The 16,957-nt window shown below is 48.1% G+C and overlaps 1 protein-coding gene across 3 annotated transcripts in view; it reads right to left on the reverse strand.

Moving 5' to 3' along the window:
* The window catches only part of ECPAS (Ecm29 proteasome adaptor and scaffold), an 88,390-nt gene that overhangs the window by 1,350 nt on the left and 70,083 nt on the right, over window positions 1-16,957 (reverse strand). For all 3 annotated transcript variants that reach the window (XM_081941601.1, XM_081941600.1, XM_081941602.1), the window contains exons 42-47: window positions 14,111-14,319; window positions 13,500-13,543; window positions 11,632-11,824; window positions 9,444-9,588; window positions 8,190-8,295; window positions 7,722-7,810 (exon numbers count right to left, since the gene is read on the reverse strand). In XM_081941601.1, the coding sequence (XP_081797727.1) occupies window positions 7,722-7,810; window positions 8,190-8,295; window positions 9,444-9,588; window positions 11,632-11,824; window positions 13,500-13,543; window positions 14,111-14,319 (786 nt within the window). The remainder of the gene's footprint in view (window positions 1-7,721; window positions 7,811-8,189; window positions 8,296-9,443; window positions 9,589-11,631; window positions 11,825-13,499; window positions 13,544-14,110; window positions 14,320-16,957) is intronic.

Below are 16,957 nucleotides of genomic sequence, written 5' to 3' on the forward strand. Positions count from 1 at the left end.
GTCAGATTAATGATAAATAAGTACAGCTTTTAAAATCTCTAGGGCCGTGATGGTGAACCTATGGCACGTGTGCCAGAAGTGGCATGCAGAGCCGTCTCTCCAGGCATGCCAGCCGTTTCCTGTTGCTCTTCCTGGTTCTGGCATGCATTTGCACCAGACAGCTGGACTTCGTATGCGCATGTGTGCCAGAAACTGGAAGACTAAGTGACTGGCACACATGGACATGCCGGAAACCAGAACCTCAGAACTGCTCTTTTGGTTTCCGGCACTCCTGCACATGCACGTCAGGGAGCTGCTCTTCTGGTTTATACTGGTCCTCCGCACCCACACGCTCCTGTTTCAGCACCAAAAGGTTTGCCAACATTGCTCTAGGGGCTGTACCCAAGCCTTTTGTAGGCTACATGAAGCCCTGAGTTCTCAAATTATCTATCTCTATCCTAATATAAAAAAAAGGATAGCAGATACATTCAGTCCTCTGCATTATTAAAGTTTTTTTTAATGTTCTCTTTATAAAAGGTAAACATTCCCCTCATACATATGTGCTAGTCGTTCCCGACTCTAGGGGGTGGTGCTTATCTCTGTTTCAAAGCCAAAGAGCCAGCGCTGTCCAAAGATGTCTCTGTGGTCATGTGGCCGGCATGACTAAATGTCGAAGGCGCTCAGAACGCTGTTACCTTCCCACCAAAGGTGGTTCCTATTTTTCTACTTGCATTTTTACGTGCTTTCGAACTGCTAGGTTGGCAGAAGCTGGGACAAGTAACGGGCGCTCACTCTGTTATGCGGCGCTAGGGATTCGAACCACTGAACTGCCAACTTTTTGATCGATAAGGTCAGCGTCTTAACCACTGAGCCACTGCGCCCCTTTTATTCTCTTTATACCTGTAGTATACAGTCTGCAGACAGAACCTTAAATCATATCGACCTACCTCTTCATTCTGTGCCATGGACAAATAGCTCTTGGTCTGATCTCCCTACATATGCAGGTAATACTCAACTTAGGACTATAACTGAGCCCAAACTTTATGTTGATAAGCAACACAGTTAAATGAATTTTGGCCCCTTTTACAACCTTTCATGCCACAATTGTTAAGTGAAATGACTTCCCCATTAATCTTTCTGGTGAGAAAGTTGCAAAAGTTGATCACACTGCAACCGTCATAAATATGAATCAGTTGCCAAGCGTTTGAATTTTGATCATGTGACTATGGGGACACTGCAATGGTTATCAGTGTGAAAAACAGTCATAAATCACATTGTTAGTGCTGTCGTAACTTTGAATGGTCACTAAATGATCTGTTGTAAGCCAAGGATTACCCGTATGTGGATAGCAAGGAATATGACCTTGACAGGGATGTGCAGGCTCCACGGCCAAGGCAAGAAGGTTAAATCAATTTTTAAGCCAAGAGTATCCAGGTAACATGTTCGGTTTGTTTGGAAGTGGCTCAGAAAAGACCTTCCTCATCCTGAACTATGAGGAGGAGGAAGAGGTATTGCAAAATCAAATGTGCAAGACTCTGCTATTTAGCCATTCTCAATAAAAATAAGTTATAGGATAGTTAATTTCATGGCTTGGTCTATCGAGTGTGCCTGACAATGAGTGAGACAGGGACAATCTTTCTCTCTCTGTTAAAAAGTTGGGAAGAAGCAGAACGACCGTTGACTTACCTGAACGGTCCTTCTATGTGCGCTGCGAGGGGAATCCAAGCATGGGTTAACTTTGTCCATTAGCCTAGAGACTGAGTTATGCAAATTAGATGACCACGCCTCCTCTGCCTGGAATACTCAGTTTTGCACGAAGGACAGCCGTTGGAGAAGTAAGTCAAAGTCAGTCACGACGGCAGTCGGAAGGTATCATTAAGTCACGTCCAGTATAAGTCACGTCCAGAATACGGAAGTCAAAAGTCAAAAGTCACGAGGAGAAGACCCGGACCAGCCCAATCATCGGGCGGGATTGGATTCCCCTCGCAGTGCACATAGAAGGACCGTTCAGGTAAGTCAACGGTCGTTCTCCTGTGCGCTGCTTGGGGAATCCAAGCATGGGACATGCCAGAGCAGTTGACCTAAGGGCGGGAAGTAGGCTGGTCAGGACCCGCAGAGGAGGCCAGTACCTGTTGTAGCACACGCCGCCCAAAGGAGGCGTAAGAGTCCACTTTGTAGTGCCGAATGAATGGGGATGGCGACGCCCAAGTGGCTGCTCTGCAAATATCCTCAACCGAAGCCTGAGTGGACCAGGCCGCTGTTGTCGCCGCGCTCCTGGTGGAGTGAGGAGTAATACGTCTGGGAACCGGCCGGGATTGAGAGTCATAAGCTAGTGCGATGCAGGCTTTTAACCAACGTCCGATGGTATTGGGGGAAACTTTCTGCCCCATGGAAGAAGGTTGGAATGAGACGAAGAGTGCCTCTGTCCTGCGGAATACAGCCGTGCGCTTCACATAGCGACGAAGGGTCCTCCGAACGTCCAGATGATGCCACTGTCGCTCCTGCGGATGAGAAGGATGCGGGCAAAAGTCTGGGAGGACAAGCTCCTGCGCCCTGTGAAACAAGGTATTGACTTTGGGCAGGAAAGATGGATCCAAACGGAGAACCACTCTGTTGGAATGGAAGATGCATAGATCAGACCGAACTGAGAGAGCGGCCAGTTCCGAAACTCTCCTGGCAGAAGTAATGGCCACCAGGAATGCTGTTTTGAGCGTGAGTAGTCGCAAGCTGATGGAGCAGATGGGCTCAAAAGGCGAAGATGTAAGCGCCCTGAGTACCAACGGAAGATCCCAGGTAGGATAACGGTGGACAGTTGGAGGCCGGATGTTGGAGGCGCCCTTCAGAAAGGCCTTGACCCGCGCGTGTTGAGTTAGGGACCGGGCCCGACCGCCACTAAGGACTGTGGACAGAGCGGCGACCTGACGGCGTAGAGTGTTCGGTGCCAATCCCTTCTCTAGGCCCGATTGTAGAAAATCGAGGACCTGGGGAACTGATGCTCTGGTCGGAACGATGGTATTGCGACGGCACCACCTGCAGAAAGCCTGCCACGTGGCTTCGTAAATACGAGTAGTGGAAGGCCTGCGGGCCGCCTGAATGGTGTCGATGACAGCGCTGGAGAAATGAAGACTGGTCAGCTTAGCCCGCTCACGTGCCACACAGCTAACTGCAAGAGCTGAGGATTCGGATGAATGAGAGCCCCCTGGTTGAGCTGGATCTGATTGTCCGGGATGCGCCAAGGGCGGCTGATGGACAGGTGGACGAGGTCGGCGTACCAGGGACGTCGAGGCCACATTGGCGCCACTAGGAGAACCTCCGCCTGTTCCGAAATTATTTTCTGGATGACCAGAGGGAGAATCGGTAGTGGCGGAAAAGCGTACAGTAGGCCGGGCGGCCAGGGGCTGCGTAGAGCATCCGTGCCCTCCGCCCCCTGAGTCCGGAACCGGGTGTAATATCTGGCTGTCTGAGCATTGCAAGGCTGGGCAAAATGATCCACCTGCGGTGTGCCGAACCAGTGAGTTAGCTCCCGAAAGAGGGAGGGATGCAGCTGCCATTCCACTTGGTCGACCGTTGCTCGGCTCAACCAATCCGCCTGCGTGTTGGAGTCGCCTGAAATGTGCTCCGCCTTCAATGACAGCAGTCTGGCTTCCGCCCAGTGATGTAACTTCTCCGCCTCCAGCATCAGGGCCTTGGAACGGGTGCTCCCTTGGCGATTTACGTGGGCCTTGGAGGCTACATTGTCCGTCAGAACTAGAATGTGGTTGTGTGACACAATGTCCCTGAACTCCAGTAGGGCCAATCGGATGGCTCGTAGTTCCAGCCAGTTGATGCTGTTGTTGATTTCCTGGCTGGACCATCGGCCCTGTGCTACCCGATCCAGTACATGGGCTCCCCACCCATACAGACTGGCATCTGTTGTCACCTGGATGCGATCCGGCTCCTTGAACGGGCTCCCCCTGAGGAGTTTGGAAGAAGCCCACCACCGGAGGGATCGGAGTGGCTTGGGTGGTAGACGCACCTTGATCTGGGTGTGGCTTGTGTGAGCTCTCTGGAAGGGTAGCAGGAACCACTGGAGAGGGCGAGAGTGGAATCGGGCCCAGGGAACCACATCGATGCACGATATCATCTTTCCGAGTAACTGGGAAAGAGTGGCCAAGGGGATGAGTCTTTGAGATGATATTCGACTCACCAGCGCGCAGATGCTCTGCCGTCTGTCCTGGGACAGGAACACTTCGCACGTCCTGGAGTTGATGATCGTGCCCAGGTGGAGCAACGACGTGGTTGGTCGTAGGTGGCTCTTGGTGAGGTTCAGGACAAACCCGTGGCGGCGCAGAGTGTCCATTGTGACTTCCAAGTCCCTTGCCGCCTGGGCACGCGTTGAAGACAGAAGTAGGATGTCGTCTAGATAACAGTTGACCCGTATGGGCACTGTGCGAAGCGAAGCTGCCACAACTGCGAGGAGCTTGGTAAACGTGCGAGGGGCTGATGATAGGCCAAAAGGCAGGGCCCGATATTGGAAATGACGGCCTGCATAGTGGAAGCGGAGAAACCTCCTGTGGGCCTGATGTATCGGAACATGGAGGTATGCTTCCTTTATGTCGACCGATGTCATCAGGTCGCCGCGGCGTATGGATGCTAAGATGCTTCTGAGGGACTGCATCTTGAATTTTTGGTATTTTATGAAGAGATTGAGCCGCTTTAAATCCAGAATGGCCCGCCATCCTCCTGAGCTTTTGGGAACTAGGAATAAGATTGAATAAAATCCTAGCCCCTCCTGCCCTTTTGGAACCTGCTCTATAGCCTCGATGGACAGGAGGTGTTGAATCTCTTCGTTCATTAGGCGCCTTTTTTCTTGACACCTGGGTACCGGACAACGGATGAAGCGTCTTGGTGGGAGGGACAGAAACTCCAGAGTGAGGCCCTGCCTCACTACTTGAAGGGCCCAGGGGTCGGATGTGGTCTCCGCCCATTGATGAGCGTAGGCCAGAAGCCGAGCGCCTATGGCCCCCTCCCCTTGGGAGTCACCGGTACCTGCGAAAGGACCGGTTACCGCCCCCTCGAAAGGGCCGCCTAGACTGAGCCTGTGGTTGAGACTGCTGGCGACTCCTATCCCTAGAACCGAAGCGGTCCTGGCCCCTATCCTGAGCTTGATTACCTCGGTTATATTGGGGAACGTAAGGAGTGGTGGTGAATCCCGAGTCCCCAGCCCTGAAGTTCTGGCGTCTATTATATGGTTGCTGTCTCCTATCATTGCGTCTGGTGGCAGAAGGAAGGACTTTACGTTTGTCCCTAGTCTCGATAACAATAGGATCAAGAACGGAACCAAACAGGGCCTCACCCTTGAAGGGCGTGGAAGCCAAACGCCATTTAGAACGAACGTCTGCCTGCCAATGGCGAAGCCACAACAGGCGACGAGAGGCTACATTAGAAACTACGGCTCGGGAAGCGAACTTGGCCGCGTTAAGAGTGGCATCCGCAGAATATTCCAGAGCCGCCATCAATTTTGTGACGTCCTGGTGAAGTCTCATGTCTTCAGGGGCAAGCCTAGCTTGTAGTTGCCTGAGCCAGACCAAAGATGTGCGATTAAAGAAGGACGCCGCAGAGGCGGCACGTAAGGCCCAGGCCGCTGCTTGATGTGTCTTACGTATGACCATTTCGGCCTTGCGGTCCTCAGCCTTCAATCCCTCAGAAATCTCCGAAGGAATGAGTGTAGGGGAGGCCAGGGCCGCAATGGGAGCATCCACAGAAGGAAATTAGAGAATCTTTTCCAATTCCGGAGTGGAAATGTATAATTTTTTGTCCCCATTGCTAGGGGGGGCCACAGCAGTGGGCTGCGCCCACTGTTTCTGAATAACATCGCTAAAGAGCTTGGGAAAAGGAATAGCTTCCTGTTCTGAAACCTGCTCTGCAAACAGGCGCTCCGTGGCATCCAATCCCACAGCGGTGCTATCCTGGGTGGTGGAACCGCCCATGTTAGTGGTAGCCTTGGCCTTAAATAATAAAGACTTAAATAAGGTTGGGCGAAATAACCCTGAGGAGGGTTGGTCCACTGGAATGCCCTCATCATCGGATAATTCAATATCTAACACCTCACCTTCCTCCATCAAGGCTGATTCCTCACTATATTCAGAGGGTAAAGGTGAGGAGGGCTGGGCCTGGGAAGTGGAAACATCCCTAGGCGCTAAAGAAACCCTGGGAGTGTTGGATCTACGCTGTAACTCTGCATCCACACCCCTCGAAATGGCATCAGATATCATTTGATAAAATTCTGGGTGAAGGCCCATTTCCTGGCCCTCCGGAGGCCTGAGGCCTGCAGCCGTGGGCGTGAAGGTTGCAGAAGGCCCAGCCCTGGGCTGGGCCGAAGCCACGCCCTGTGCTGGCAAAATCGGGAAAGACTGGCCTTCTAAGTCTCCCTCCTCGGCAGTTGGGGCCTGTGGTAAGGCGAGGTCCGGAGACCAGCCTCGATTGCCAGGAGAAGCGGGGGGGGGGGAACGCAGTGTGGAACCCTGAGGGGTCAGCACCGGAGGCGAGGGATTGGCCGCCCTGGGGGCTCTGGATGGTGCCCTGGTTCTGTCCCTGCACCTTTGGACCCTGTCCGGGGCTGTTGAGGAGGCCTGGGAAGCATGGGTGGAGGCCCTGGTTGCGGCCCTACCCACCCTGGGGGGAACATCAGCCTCAGATTCAGAGCGGGCCACATTGGTGGTGTTTACAATACCTCCAGAATTAGTGGATTCTGCCATACTAAAGCCGAATGAAATGAAAAGCTCAATCTCCTCACAAAACACCTTTAACGAAGGCAAGCAGTAACACTGAGAAGCAGCTGCAACGAACTATCTCTAGCCGAGCGAACCAGGCAAGTGAGAAAATTGGGAGAGAGCCGTTGACGCAGCGTCGCTAATTAGGAGGGAAAGGAGGCCCCGCCTTCCTTCCCCCATGCAAAAGCGCGCGAAGAAATCAATCCAAAATGGCGCCCGCCATTCAGGCGGGACTTTTAAAATGCGGCTTGACTGCAGCGCTGTGCAAACAGCAGCGGAGAGCAGCGAAATTAGTCAGAAACCGATGGCATCGGGCTGGGAGAAAGATCGCACTTCGCAAAGTGGATCGCTCCCTTAAAGGCGCGGAACGGAGCGGCGAACCAGCCCGAGCGCAGCAATGCGGCTAAAGAGGCGGCGAACCAGCCTCTGTTACAGCCGAAGGAGTAAACAGCAATCTCCTGCTGTGCGAGCTTTGCCGGAGATCAGCGTCTTGGCTGAGCTGTTAAATGAGCTCTTCTTTCCATTTCCAAGGTCTTAGTAAATCCAGGCTTAGAGGAATCCAAATCTTTTAACTTACTTTGTCGATTAGTCTAGAGAAGATTAGAATTGCGTCTCTTCAGGCTGGACTGAGTTAAAAAACTGGGTATTCCAGGCAGAGGAGGCGTGGTCATCTAATTTGCATAACTCAGTCTCTAGGCTAATGGACAAAGTTAACCCATGCTTGGATTCCCCAAGCAGCGCACAGGAGAATGATGAAATCCCAAACTTTCTTACATCTAATCCAATGAGCAGAACATCCAAATAAGAAGAGAACATCTTAAAGATACAATATGAATATAGGCAAATCCTGCTCTGCTGGCCAGAGAAGCAATCATAATTCTTGATCAGTTGGCTGTCACAATGAATCTTCGGAAGATTTTATTTAGTTCCATTTGGGTTTCAAACAAAAATAAGTGGACAAGGAAAGCACAAGACTGAAAAGAGATTTACCTAGTGAATGAGTGATGGAGGAACAGGTTTCCAACAATATTCTTGCCAAAGCCTCGGGGTCAGAGTGTTCGGCTTCAAATAATAACAACCTATCAAATGGAAGAATATAAGCATCATTTCCCCGCCAAAGAACACGGGCCTTTACTGTCTTAAAATTCCACCTGAGCAAGCTGTAGTCATCATCAGAGACCTTTCATGTGGCAATTGTAAATACCGAAGATACTACATACTCAGTTATCGGGTGAGCCTTGTGGAGCTGGAACTTTCAATTCCACATACATTACTCCTGACTAAAAACATGACAGTTTCCCCATGCCAGCCAGTGGAAGTAGGTAGGGAGAAGAGGCAATGAGATCCACAAAGCCCAGGCAAAGGATTTTGAGTCTGTTCATCTCCACATGTTACCGTAAGGGAGGAGTGAATGAACAAGAATAGAAGCAGGAGTTCCAGCACCCGTAGAAAACTTACCCTTGGTAAAAAGCCTTCATGGCTTGGAGAACGCCGAGCTGTACTTTCCATGTACTAAGTCTCAGACGCTCACACATTAATCTGCATAGCTCTTGCCGATAGCAGCCTTTAAAAAAGAGAGAGAGATCAAAATATAGACAATCTGTATCCCAACAACCGTTAGTGCTCAGTTACAGGGAGCCTTAGAAGATCTGATAATGGCACTTGGGTTGTTTAAGGAGGCAGGAGCCAGTCTGACTTTTCTGTCAGAGCTGCCACGCATTCTGTCATGTCCTGTCGACGGCTCCTCCAACAGCCGAATCAGATGAGGAGGCGGCTTGGGAGTCAGGGCCAGGTTCAAGGCAACCTGAGGGGGAAGCGGGAATGGAGCTGTCAGAGATAGAGAAAGACGCAGAGCCTGGGCTGTCCATGAGCTCTCAGATGGAGTGTCAACAGCCCCAAGGTCCGGAAGTGGCTGATGAGGAAGAGGAGGAACGGCTGGGACCAGTGCCTGATGCACGGATGTGCCAAGGCAGAAAAGAACGGTTCTATGGGCCGATCCTTGGGATGGAAGAGCCACCGCTGCTAGCAAAGCCCCATCCTAGCTCTGGGGATAAAAGGGAGAGGGCGGAGATGAATAGGTGTGGCAGACAACTATTCATCTCCCTCACGGACATGAACGGTGTCCATGTGAGAGAGAGAGTGTCTTTTTGCCAGGACTGCTGGCGCTCCTAATAAAGAGAACATTTATTTAACTACAGAGCGTTTGTTGTGTTTGGGAGCCAGGTCAGAACACATTCTAGTTGTCGCCTCCTCTTCTGACTTCCATTTTCTCAGTCCCGTATCCTTGCCACCCATCTATGTTCTGGACAACAATCTCCCAAATGAATCTTCATATTCTATTCCAAGCAGATTTACTGTTCCCAGTAGCTTAAATAAATATAGCTTCTAAGAAAACTAAAGATCAGGAACAGAGACAGGAACCTAAAAACAAATGACAAAATTTGGCTTCTCCCTTGAAATATTCAGATTGTAATCTTTCCATTTTTGCTGCTTCCGTTCTGAACTTTAAAAAAAAATGCTCGCCCCACTTATTATAATCCTTATATTTAGGTTACATCATAAGACATTAAGAAAGGTAACCTTAAAAAAATACAAAGCAAAAGAACTGCAATAAAACCAACAACCAATACAATGACATTATTTCCTTCCTCTCCTATGAGCTCTTACAAAAGCTAAAGATAAAATAGTTCAAATTCCTGGAATTAGACCTACACTGTGTTTCTGAGTTTTTAGGCCAGGCTTTGCCTAAACTTTCAAAGGCACAGAGGAGAGCTTCAACTTGGAGTTCTTTCTCATTTTCATTCTCATCCTCATCGTTGTTGTGTGACGAATTTTTTCCTACATTCTCAGGACAATTCTGCAGTGGAACCAGAGGGTGTGAAATTTGAAAGAGAAAGAACAAGCAGAAGAAAAAATAAGAATGGTGGTTTAGCTTTTATGCTTCTCTTTTTTACAAACATCCTGACAGTTCCATTAAATTATTCTACATTTTGTTAGTAACAAAGAATTCAGAGTAATATATTGAAATGTAAAACAGTTTATTTACATGAAAGCTAATCATGGCATCTCTACTTCAGATCAAAATTGCAAAATTTAATTAGCATACCAATAAAAATAATGGTTTAAATCCAATAGTTCAGTGATGGCGAACCTATGGCATGCATGCCACAGGTGGCACGCGGAGCCATTTGTCAGGGCACGCGAGGTGCTGGCCAGCTGAGTTCACCCTTTTTAAAGCCATTTTTCGCTCTCCCCAGGCTTTGGAGGGCGAAAAGAGCCTCCCCTGCCCCCTCCCCAGGCCCTCTGGAGGCTTCATGAACTTCCCTGACGCCTTCGGAGCGCTCAAAACGACCCTCCGAGCAAACCGGAAGTCACTTCCTGTTTGCTTGGAGGGTCGTTTTGAGTGCTCCGAAAGCTTCAGGGACTGTCCGGAGGTTTCCCTGACGCTTACGGAGGGCGTCTGGGGGGGCGTGTGAGGCTGTTTTCGCTCTCCCCAGGTTCCTATAAAGCCTCTGGAGCCTGGGGAGGGCAAAAAAAGTATGTAAAATGGGAGGGAACGCCTGTAGTGCGCGCGTGCACTACAGGTCACGCATTGCATTCTGGGTGCGGCACACCCGCACACGACCCCCCCCCGCGCTCCCCCCACTTATGGCACTCGAGCCAAAAAAGGTTCGCCATCGCTGCAATAGATGATGGCAGGAACCATTTTCTTAATCTCACAGTTCAGCCAAAAAGTCACACTACATACCTGTTTTATAAAGAGATAGATCCCAAGATATTGTACGCTTCACACATTGTTTTTACAACTTTGGGCTCTCAATTACCTTCACTGAGAAGGAAGTCAGCCAAGGAAATAAAAAAAAAACTAGTAATCAATGTAGAAAAAAGTAAAATTTTATGGAACTGTACTAAGATAGAAGTGTCCCAAAAACCTAAGTGGATATTAAGAAAGTTGAAAATAGTCCTTCTGCCATAGGTGCATTAGCTGACATCTGCCCTATTTTTATTAAGGATCTGCAACCCATTTGAAAGCAGCATCCTTCAAAGAGGAAGGTGACATATAAAAGGCTGATTAAATTTATTGTTCTCCAAAGAAAGATATAGGATTAAGACTGAGACTTCAGAAACAAGAAGTACACAGGCATTAACAATTTCTGGCTTCCTCCAGTTAGCAGGCAATTCATATGAGGCCTTTCTGCTACATAACAATAGCAACAGCATTTAAATTTATACACCGCCTCACAGTGCTTTACAGTCCTTTCTAAGAGGTTTACAGAGTCAGCATAATTGCCCTCAACAATCTGAGTCCTCATTTTATTGACCTTGGAAGGAAGGAAGGCTGAGTCAACCTTGAGCTGGTCGGGATCGCAGAATTAGCCTGCAATACTGCATTATAATCACTGTGCCATATATCATCCTAGCACCAGCTGGCAATGCTGTAAATTATTAGTCTAAACCAGTGTTTCTCAAACTTGGCGACTTTAAGTCCTGTGGACTTCAACTCCCAGAATCCCCCAGCCAGCTATGCTGGCTGGGGGATTCTGGGAGTTGAAGTCCACAGGACTTAAAGTCGCCAAGTTTGAGAAACACTGGTCTAAACATTCTAAAGAGATTGTTAGTTCTTCTTTGGTCAGACTGAACAGTAAGTTTTTTTAAAAGCAAGAATGAGCAGCAAACTAAGCTGTGTTTCTGCTTTCACCTCAATGGGGGATCTTATTAGTTCAGCCTGGCTCAGCTTGAGATCTCCTCCCCTCTTTTCACAACATAAAAGTTAATCCCAAACAGATTTACAAAGGTTTTTATATGGATTACATAGAACAATTCACAGAAGTAGCAAATCCAACAATGTACTATTGTTAGTGATGCTATGATTCAAATCCAAGGAGGGCTGAAAGATCACCTTCTTTATTACTGGAAAGATTATGTCTGTCAGTTCCTGGAACCTATTTTCTTGGGTGGCCTTAAGCACATCAGCCATACACCGGAGCGCCACAATCTTGTACCGGAGGTTTTCTTTGCGGCATTCTTTCAACATTGCCTGTACAACATCATCAACACTGGGCTGGTTGGGCAAAGGCTTGCGCAGTTCCGCACTAAAACCAATAAAGGATGAACAGGACATGACTAATCAATTTGTCTCCTTGATATTACACCGAGCCTCTTAATTTAGCTCACCTTAAGTATATCTCTTGCAAAATATGCATTTTCCCTTTACGTTAGGTACGTAAAGCCTGTCATGTGGCTGTATAGACAACTTGGCATTTTATTTTATTGTAAAATGCTTTGAATTTTCAAAAGATCAGCTAATGGAACACTGAAAAGGATACAGTTTGCAATTTCATTCTTCCTTTAATGAAGAAAAGCTGTATCATTTATACCCATGCTTATTCAGCAACTATATATTTTTTTCCAATGCATATCCCAGAACTGCACCAGTCAAGCTCAAATGAGAAGCAGCATTGATTTTTAAAAGTAATATTTCCTTTACAATAGTTTTCAGGAAAAATTATCTTAAGAGAGAAGTCCAAAAAGGCATTGCCTATTTGGAATTGGGCTGTGTGTGGCGGGCTGGCGGGCACTCACACAACCCGCTGCTTGTGCAAGTTGAGCTGTGCCGACGCACTGCCTGCACAGCCCAGTTCTCCTCTCTCCCCCCAGCTGGGCCAAGCCACAAAGATTGGGGATCACTGGCGTAGACAGTATAACTGAGTAGAGCTATAACTAGTTTCACCTGTATGTGAAGTCTACCTCTGATTGGAATATTGTCACTACTATTCCCCCATAAAAAAAGGAAATGTAGGAAGCAGATATGCAAAATTACAGGAAATTCATTTCTAAATTGTGCTTGGGAAGGTCCCTGGCATATTTTTGATGAAAAGGCAATTAAATGTGTCATTGAGAAAAATCTGGGCAGTGCAAGGCACTTTTAAGTTGGTAGATTTTTTTGCTCTTCAGCAAGTCAGGGGAAAAGAATTGTACAAACTAAATTTATTTGTTGATTTAGGGAAAGCATATGTTAAAAGTAAATATGAAATATTTTTTAAAAGTGTGGACTTTAAACCTCATTGCTGAATGCAGTAAGAATAATACAGTATCTGTGTAAAGTAGCAGTGGGGGAAAAAAACCAGAATACCAAGTAAAGGTCCAGCACCAAGCAAGGAGTGCTATCTCCTTGGTTGTTTAAAGAATCATGGATATCTATATAAGGAATGCGTGTAAATATGGAGGAAGTGTGTTGTGCATATGAATATACGTGCATTTCAAATGCACTTGTCCATTCCCTACTTCATCCTTTTTATTTAACATCCACTGTGTGTGTTGAGGGGGATGCTTAAGAGTCAGTTTTGATTTCCTGGGGACTTGACTGAAGAAGTCCTTGCAGTTTTCTTTTGAAGGGTTTTTTGGAAGTGGTTTGCCATTGCTTCCTTCCTAGGGGCTGGGAGAGAGGAACTAGCCCAAGGTCACCCAGTTGGCTTTGTGCCTAAGGTAGGATTAGAACTCATGGTCTCCCAGTTTCTAGCCTGATGTCTTAACCATTAGATCAAACTCAATTTCATTGATCCTATCAATTACTAGAAATCTTCTAGTTCATTTCTATTCAAATAATTTTAAAAATACTTCCACAATATTTTTAATAAGTAAGAGACCGTAGTAGCAGTACCTAAAATCCCTTCAGTACGTCTCCAGGAATCAATGAGGAAATTCATCTCACCCCGAAGTGTTTATGCAAACAGAAATTTTCAGACTAGGAAATGAAAATATTTTTACCTGCATGAACAGACGACACTGGCAATTGCTTTTAACAGCTCTTCCTAAAATCATTATAAAGAACACAAGAAATAGATTTCAGTATGTGATTTCTATATTGTCCCCACAAAAATTTAGAAGTGCAGAGTCAAATATGCAAGTTACATCTTGTATGAACATTTGATTGTGAATTATAATGATATCGAGTTGGGTGAAAGACCTGAGAGAACAAAAACAATGCACGACAGCAGAGCCAACTCATTACGTTACTATAATACTAAACAGCTATTCCTTCTATGGTAAACATGATTTTCCCAATTGGCCTCATAGAATTTCATTTTAACCTCAAACACTAGCTAGCATATTAATGATTCTGCAAACACAGATCCATTAAACTCACAAATGTATACCCCAGCACATTAGAATTTATTTGACAACAGGGCATTTTTATTTATTTATCAAATTTATACACTGCTCATCTCACCTTAATGACCTCTGGACAGTTTATAAAACAAAAGCCGTTCAGCCAATTACAGGCAGTCATGAAAAAGGAAATGCAAAGAATTGCAGTGTTTTTTTAAATGTCCATTTCCAACCATGAGACAACCCACTGCATAGGTCAGTGCTTTTACCTTTCCAGCCCATGTTCTTCCAGGCAGACCTTGCACCAGAGCCGTGAGCACCATGCCTAAGTGTGGAGGTACCAGAGCGCCAGTCTGCTTTGCTATGGATGCCATGGTAGCTGCTCCTTGTGCTTTCATCTTCCAAGATGGAGACTGCAAAGCTTTCTGGGTCACTACGATCAATTCCTCCATATAGAGCCTAATGCCACCGTAGGTACCTAGGTATCGAGACACACAGCATTTGCTAGAATGAATAAGAGAACCACCACCGTTGATGGATATTAATATGGATAGTCCTTATTTAACAGTGGCAATTGGGACTGGGATTTTTATCGCTAAGGCATGTGGTTAAAAAAGTCTGATGTCATGTGGCTGTGGCACCTAGTGGTGGCAATGCTAGCAGTTCCTATTGCCATCGTTAAGTAAGGATTGTGGATCATTAATGGGGAAGCAGTCTGGAGGGCAGGGGAGTACCAGGGAGTTAGGCACGGGAGAGTGCTGCTTTGCTATGGAGAGTACAGTATATGCAGGGTGGAGAGAGAGAGCGTGCTGCTACACCATGTGAGGGCATGAGGAGGGGGTGCTGCTGCCCTGTGAGTGGGTGCTGCAGCACCATGCAAGGCAGCTGGGCAGGGGAAGGGCTGCCTGGGATCTCATAATCTGCAGCAGGGCTCCTTGGGAGATCAAGTGGCGAGAGTAACTGGCAACCTAAGCTCCCCTGATGGCTTCCCCATTGACTTTGCTTGGGTGAAACCAGCTGGGAAAGTTGCAAATGATGACAGGACACTGCAACCATCATAATTGTGAACCAATTGTTAAGTACCCAGGTTGTGATCATGTGACCGCCCGGGTGCTGCAGCGGCCAGAACTTTGGTGACTGGTCCTAAGAAATGCATGTTCAACAGCAACATAATAATAATAATAATAATAATAATAATAATAATAATAATAATAATAATAATAATAATAATAATAATAATAATAATAATAATAATAATTTATTTGATTAGCCGCAACCCTCTCCCGAAGGACTCGGGGCGGCGTACAATCAAAATGGATAAAAATACACATAAGACAAACATATATACAAAAAGAACAGAGACATATACATATGTGCATGGAGGAGAGTTGACTTATAAGTGAAAGACAGTTAAAAACACAATTTAAAATCCCCTTAAATAAAATTACTAAATTAAAAAACCCATCAGGAGCGATACGAAGTTATGGTTGAGCCAGGCCAGCTATTTGGAAAAGGTGGGTCTTGAGCTTAACACGGAAGGAGCGGAGGTCAGTAGTGGTCCTAATATCCGGGGGGAGGTCATTTCACAGGGCTGGGCCCGCCACAGAGAAGGCTCTGCTCCTAGGCGCCGCCCCATGGCACTGTCTGGTGGACGGCACCTGGAGAAGTCCCTCTCTGTGCGAGCGGATGGGTCGTAGGGATGTATGGGGCAGAATACGATCCCGCAGGTAACTAGGTCCTGAGCCATGGAGCGCTTTAAAGATCGTAATCAAGACCTTGAAACGCACTCGATAGACCACAGGAAGCCAGTGCAGCTCGCGCAGGAGAGGTGTCACATGGGAGTACTTAGTACTCCCCATAATCACCCGCGCGGCCGCATTCTGGACCAACTGCAGTCTCCGAGTGCATTTCAAGGGAAGCCCCATGTAGAGAGCGTTACAGTAGTCCAGGCGAGATGTCACCAGCGCATGGGTGACTGTGCATAGGGCGTCCCGGTCCAATAGGGGGCGCAATTGGCGCACCAGGCGAACCTGGTGGAACGCCCCCCTGGCCACGGCTGTCACATGTTCATCCATGGACAGCCTGGCATCTAGGAGGACGCCCAAATTGCGCGCCCGCTCCACGGGGGCGAGTTGAATGCCCCCAATGGCCAGGGATGGAATTATCTGGTTGAACCGGGGAGCCGGAACCCACAGCCACTCTGTCTTGGAAGGGTTGAGCCTGAGTCTGTTGTCATCCATCCAGACCCGTACGGCTTCCACACACCGGGACATCACTTCGACGGCCTCGTTGGGGTGGTTCGGGGTGGAAATGTACAGCTGAGTATCATCAGCGTACAGATGATATCCCACCCCGAAACCACGGATGATCTCACCCAGCGGCTTCATGTATGTGTTGAACAGGAGTGGCGAGAGAACCGACCCCTGTGGCACCCCACAAGTCAGGGGGCATAGGGTCGACCTCTGCTCCCCTGCCAACACACGTTGCGTCTGGCCAGAGAGGTAGGAGCCGAACCACCGCAAAACGGTGCCCCGGACCCCCAACCCCTCCAGTCGGTGCAACAGGATACCATGGTCGATGGTATCAAAAGCCGCCGAGAGGTCTAATAGGACCAGGATAGAGGAACAGCCCCTATCTCTGGCCCTCCAGAGATCATCTACCAACGCGACCAAGGCCGTCTCTGTGCTGTGCCCAGGGCGAAAGCCGGACTGGCGCGGGTCTAGATAATCATTCTCCTCCAGATGTCGTGGAAACTGAGAAGCCTCCACACTCTCTACAACCTTCGCCAAAAAGGGAAGGTTGGAGACAGGACGATAATTGGCCAGCTCCGTAGGGTCCAGGGAAGGCTTCTTGAGCAAGGGTCTCACCACCGCCTCTTTCAAGGCGGCCGGGAGAGACCCCTCACCCAACGAAGCGTTCACTAGGCCCAGTAGCCAGTCGCGTGTAACCTCCCAGGATGCCAGTACAAGCCAGGAGGGACACGGGTCCAGTAAACATGTGGTAGGTCGCAGTCGTCCACGCAATCTGTCCAAATCCTCGATGACAACCAAGTCAAACTCCTCCCAAAAAGGTTTCTCAAGACTCGCCACTGGCGTCTCGACTGGGCCACTGAAGGG

This window comes from Natrix helvetica, assembly GCF_964273705.1.
Source record: "Natrix helvetica genome assembly, chromosome: 2".
NCBI lineage: Eukaryota > Metazoa > Chordata > Lepidosauria > Squamata > Natricidae > Natrix > Natrix helvetica.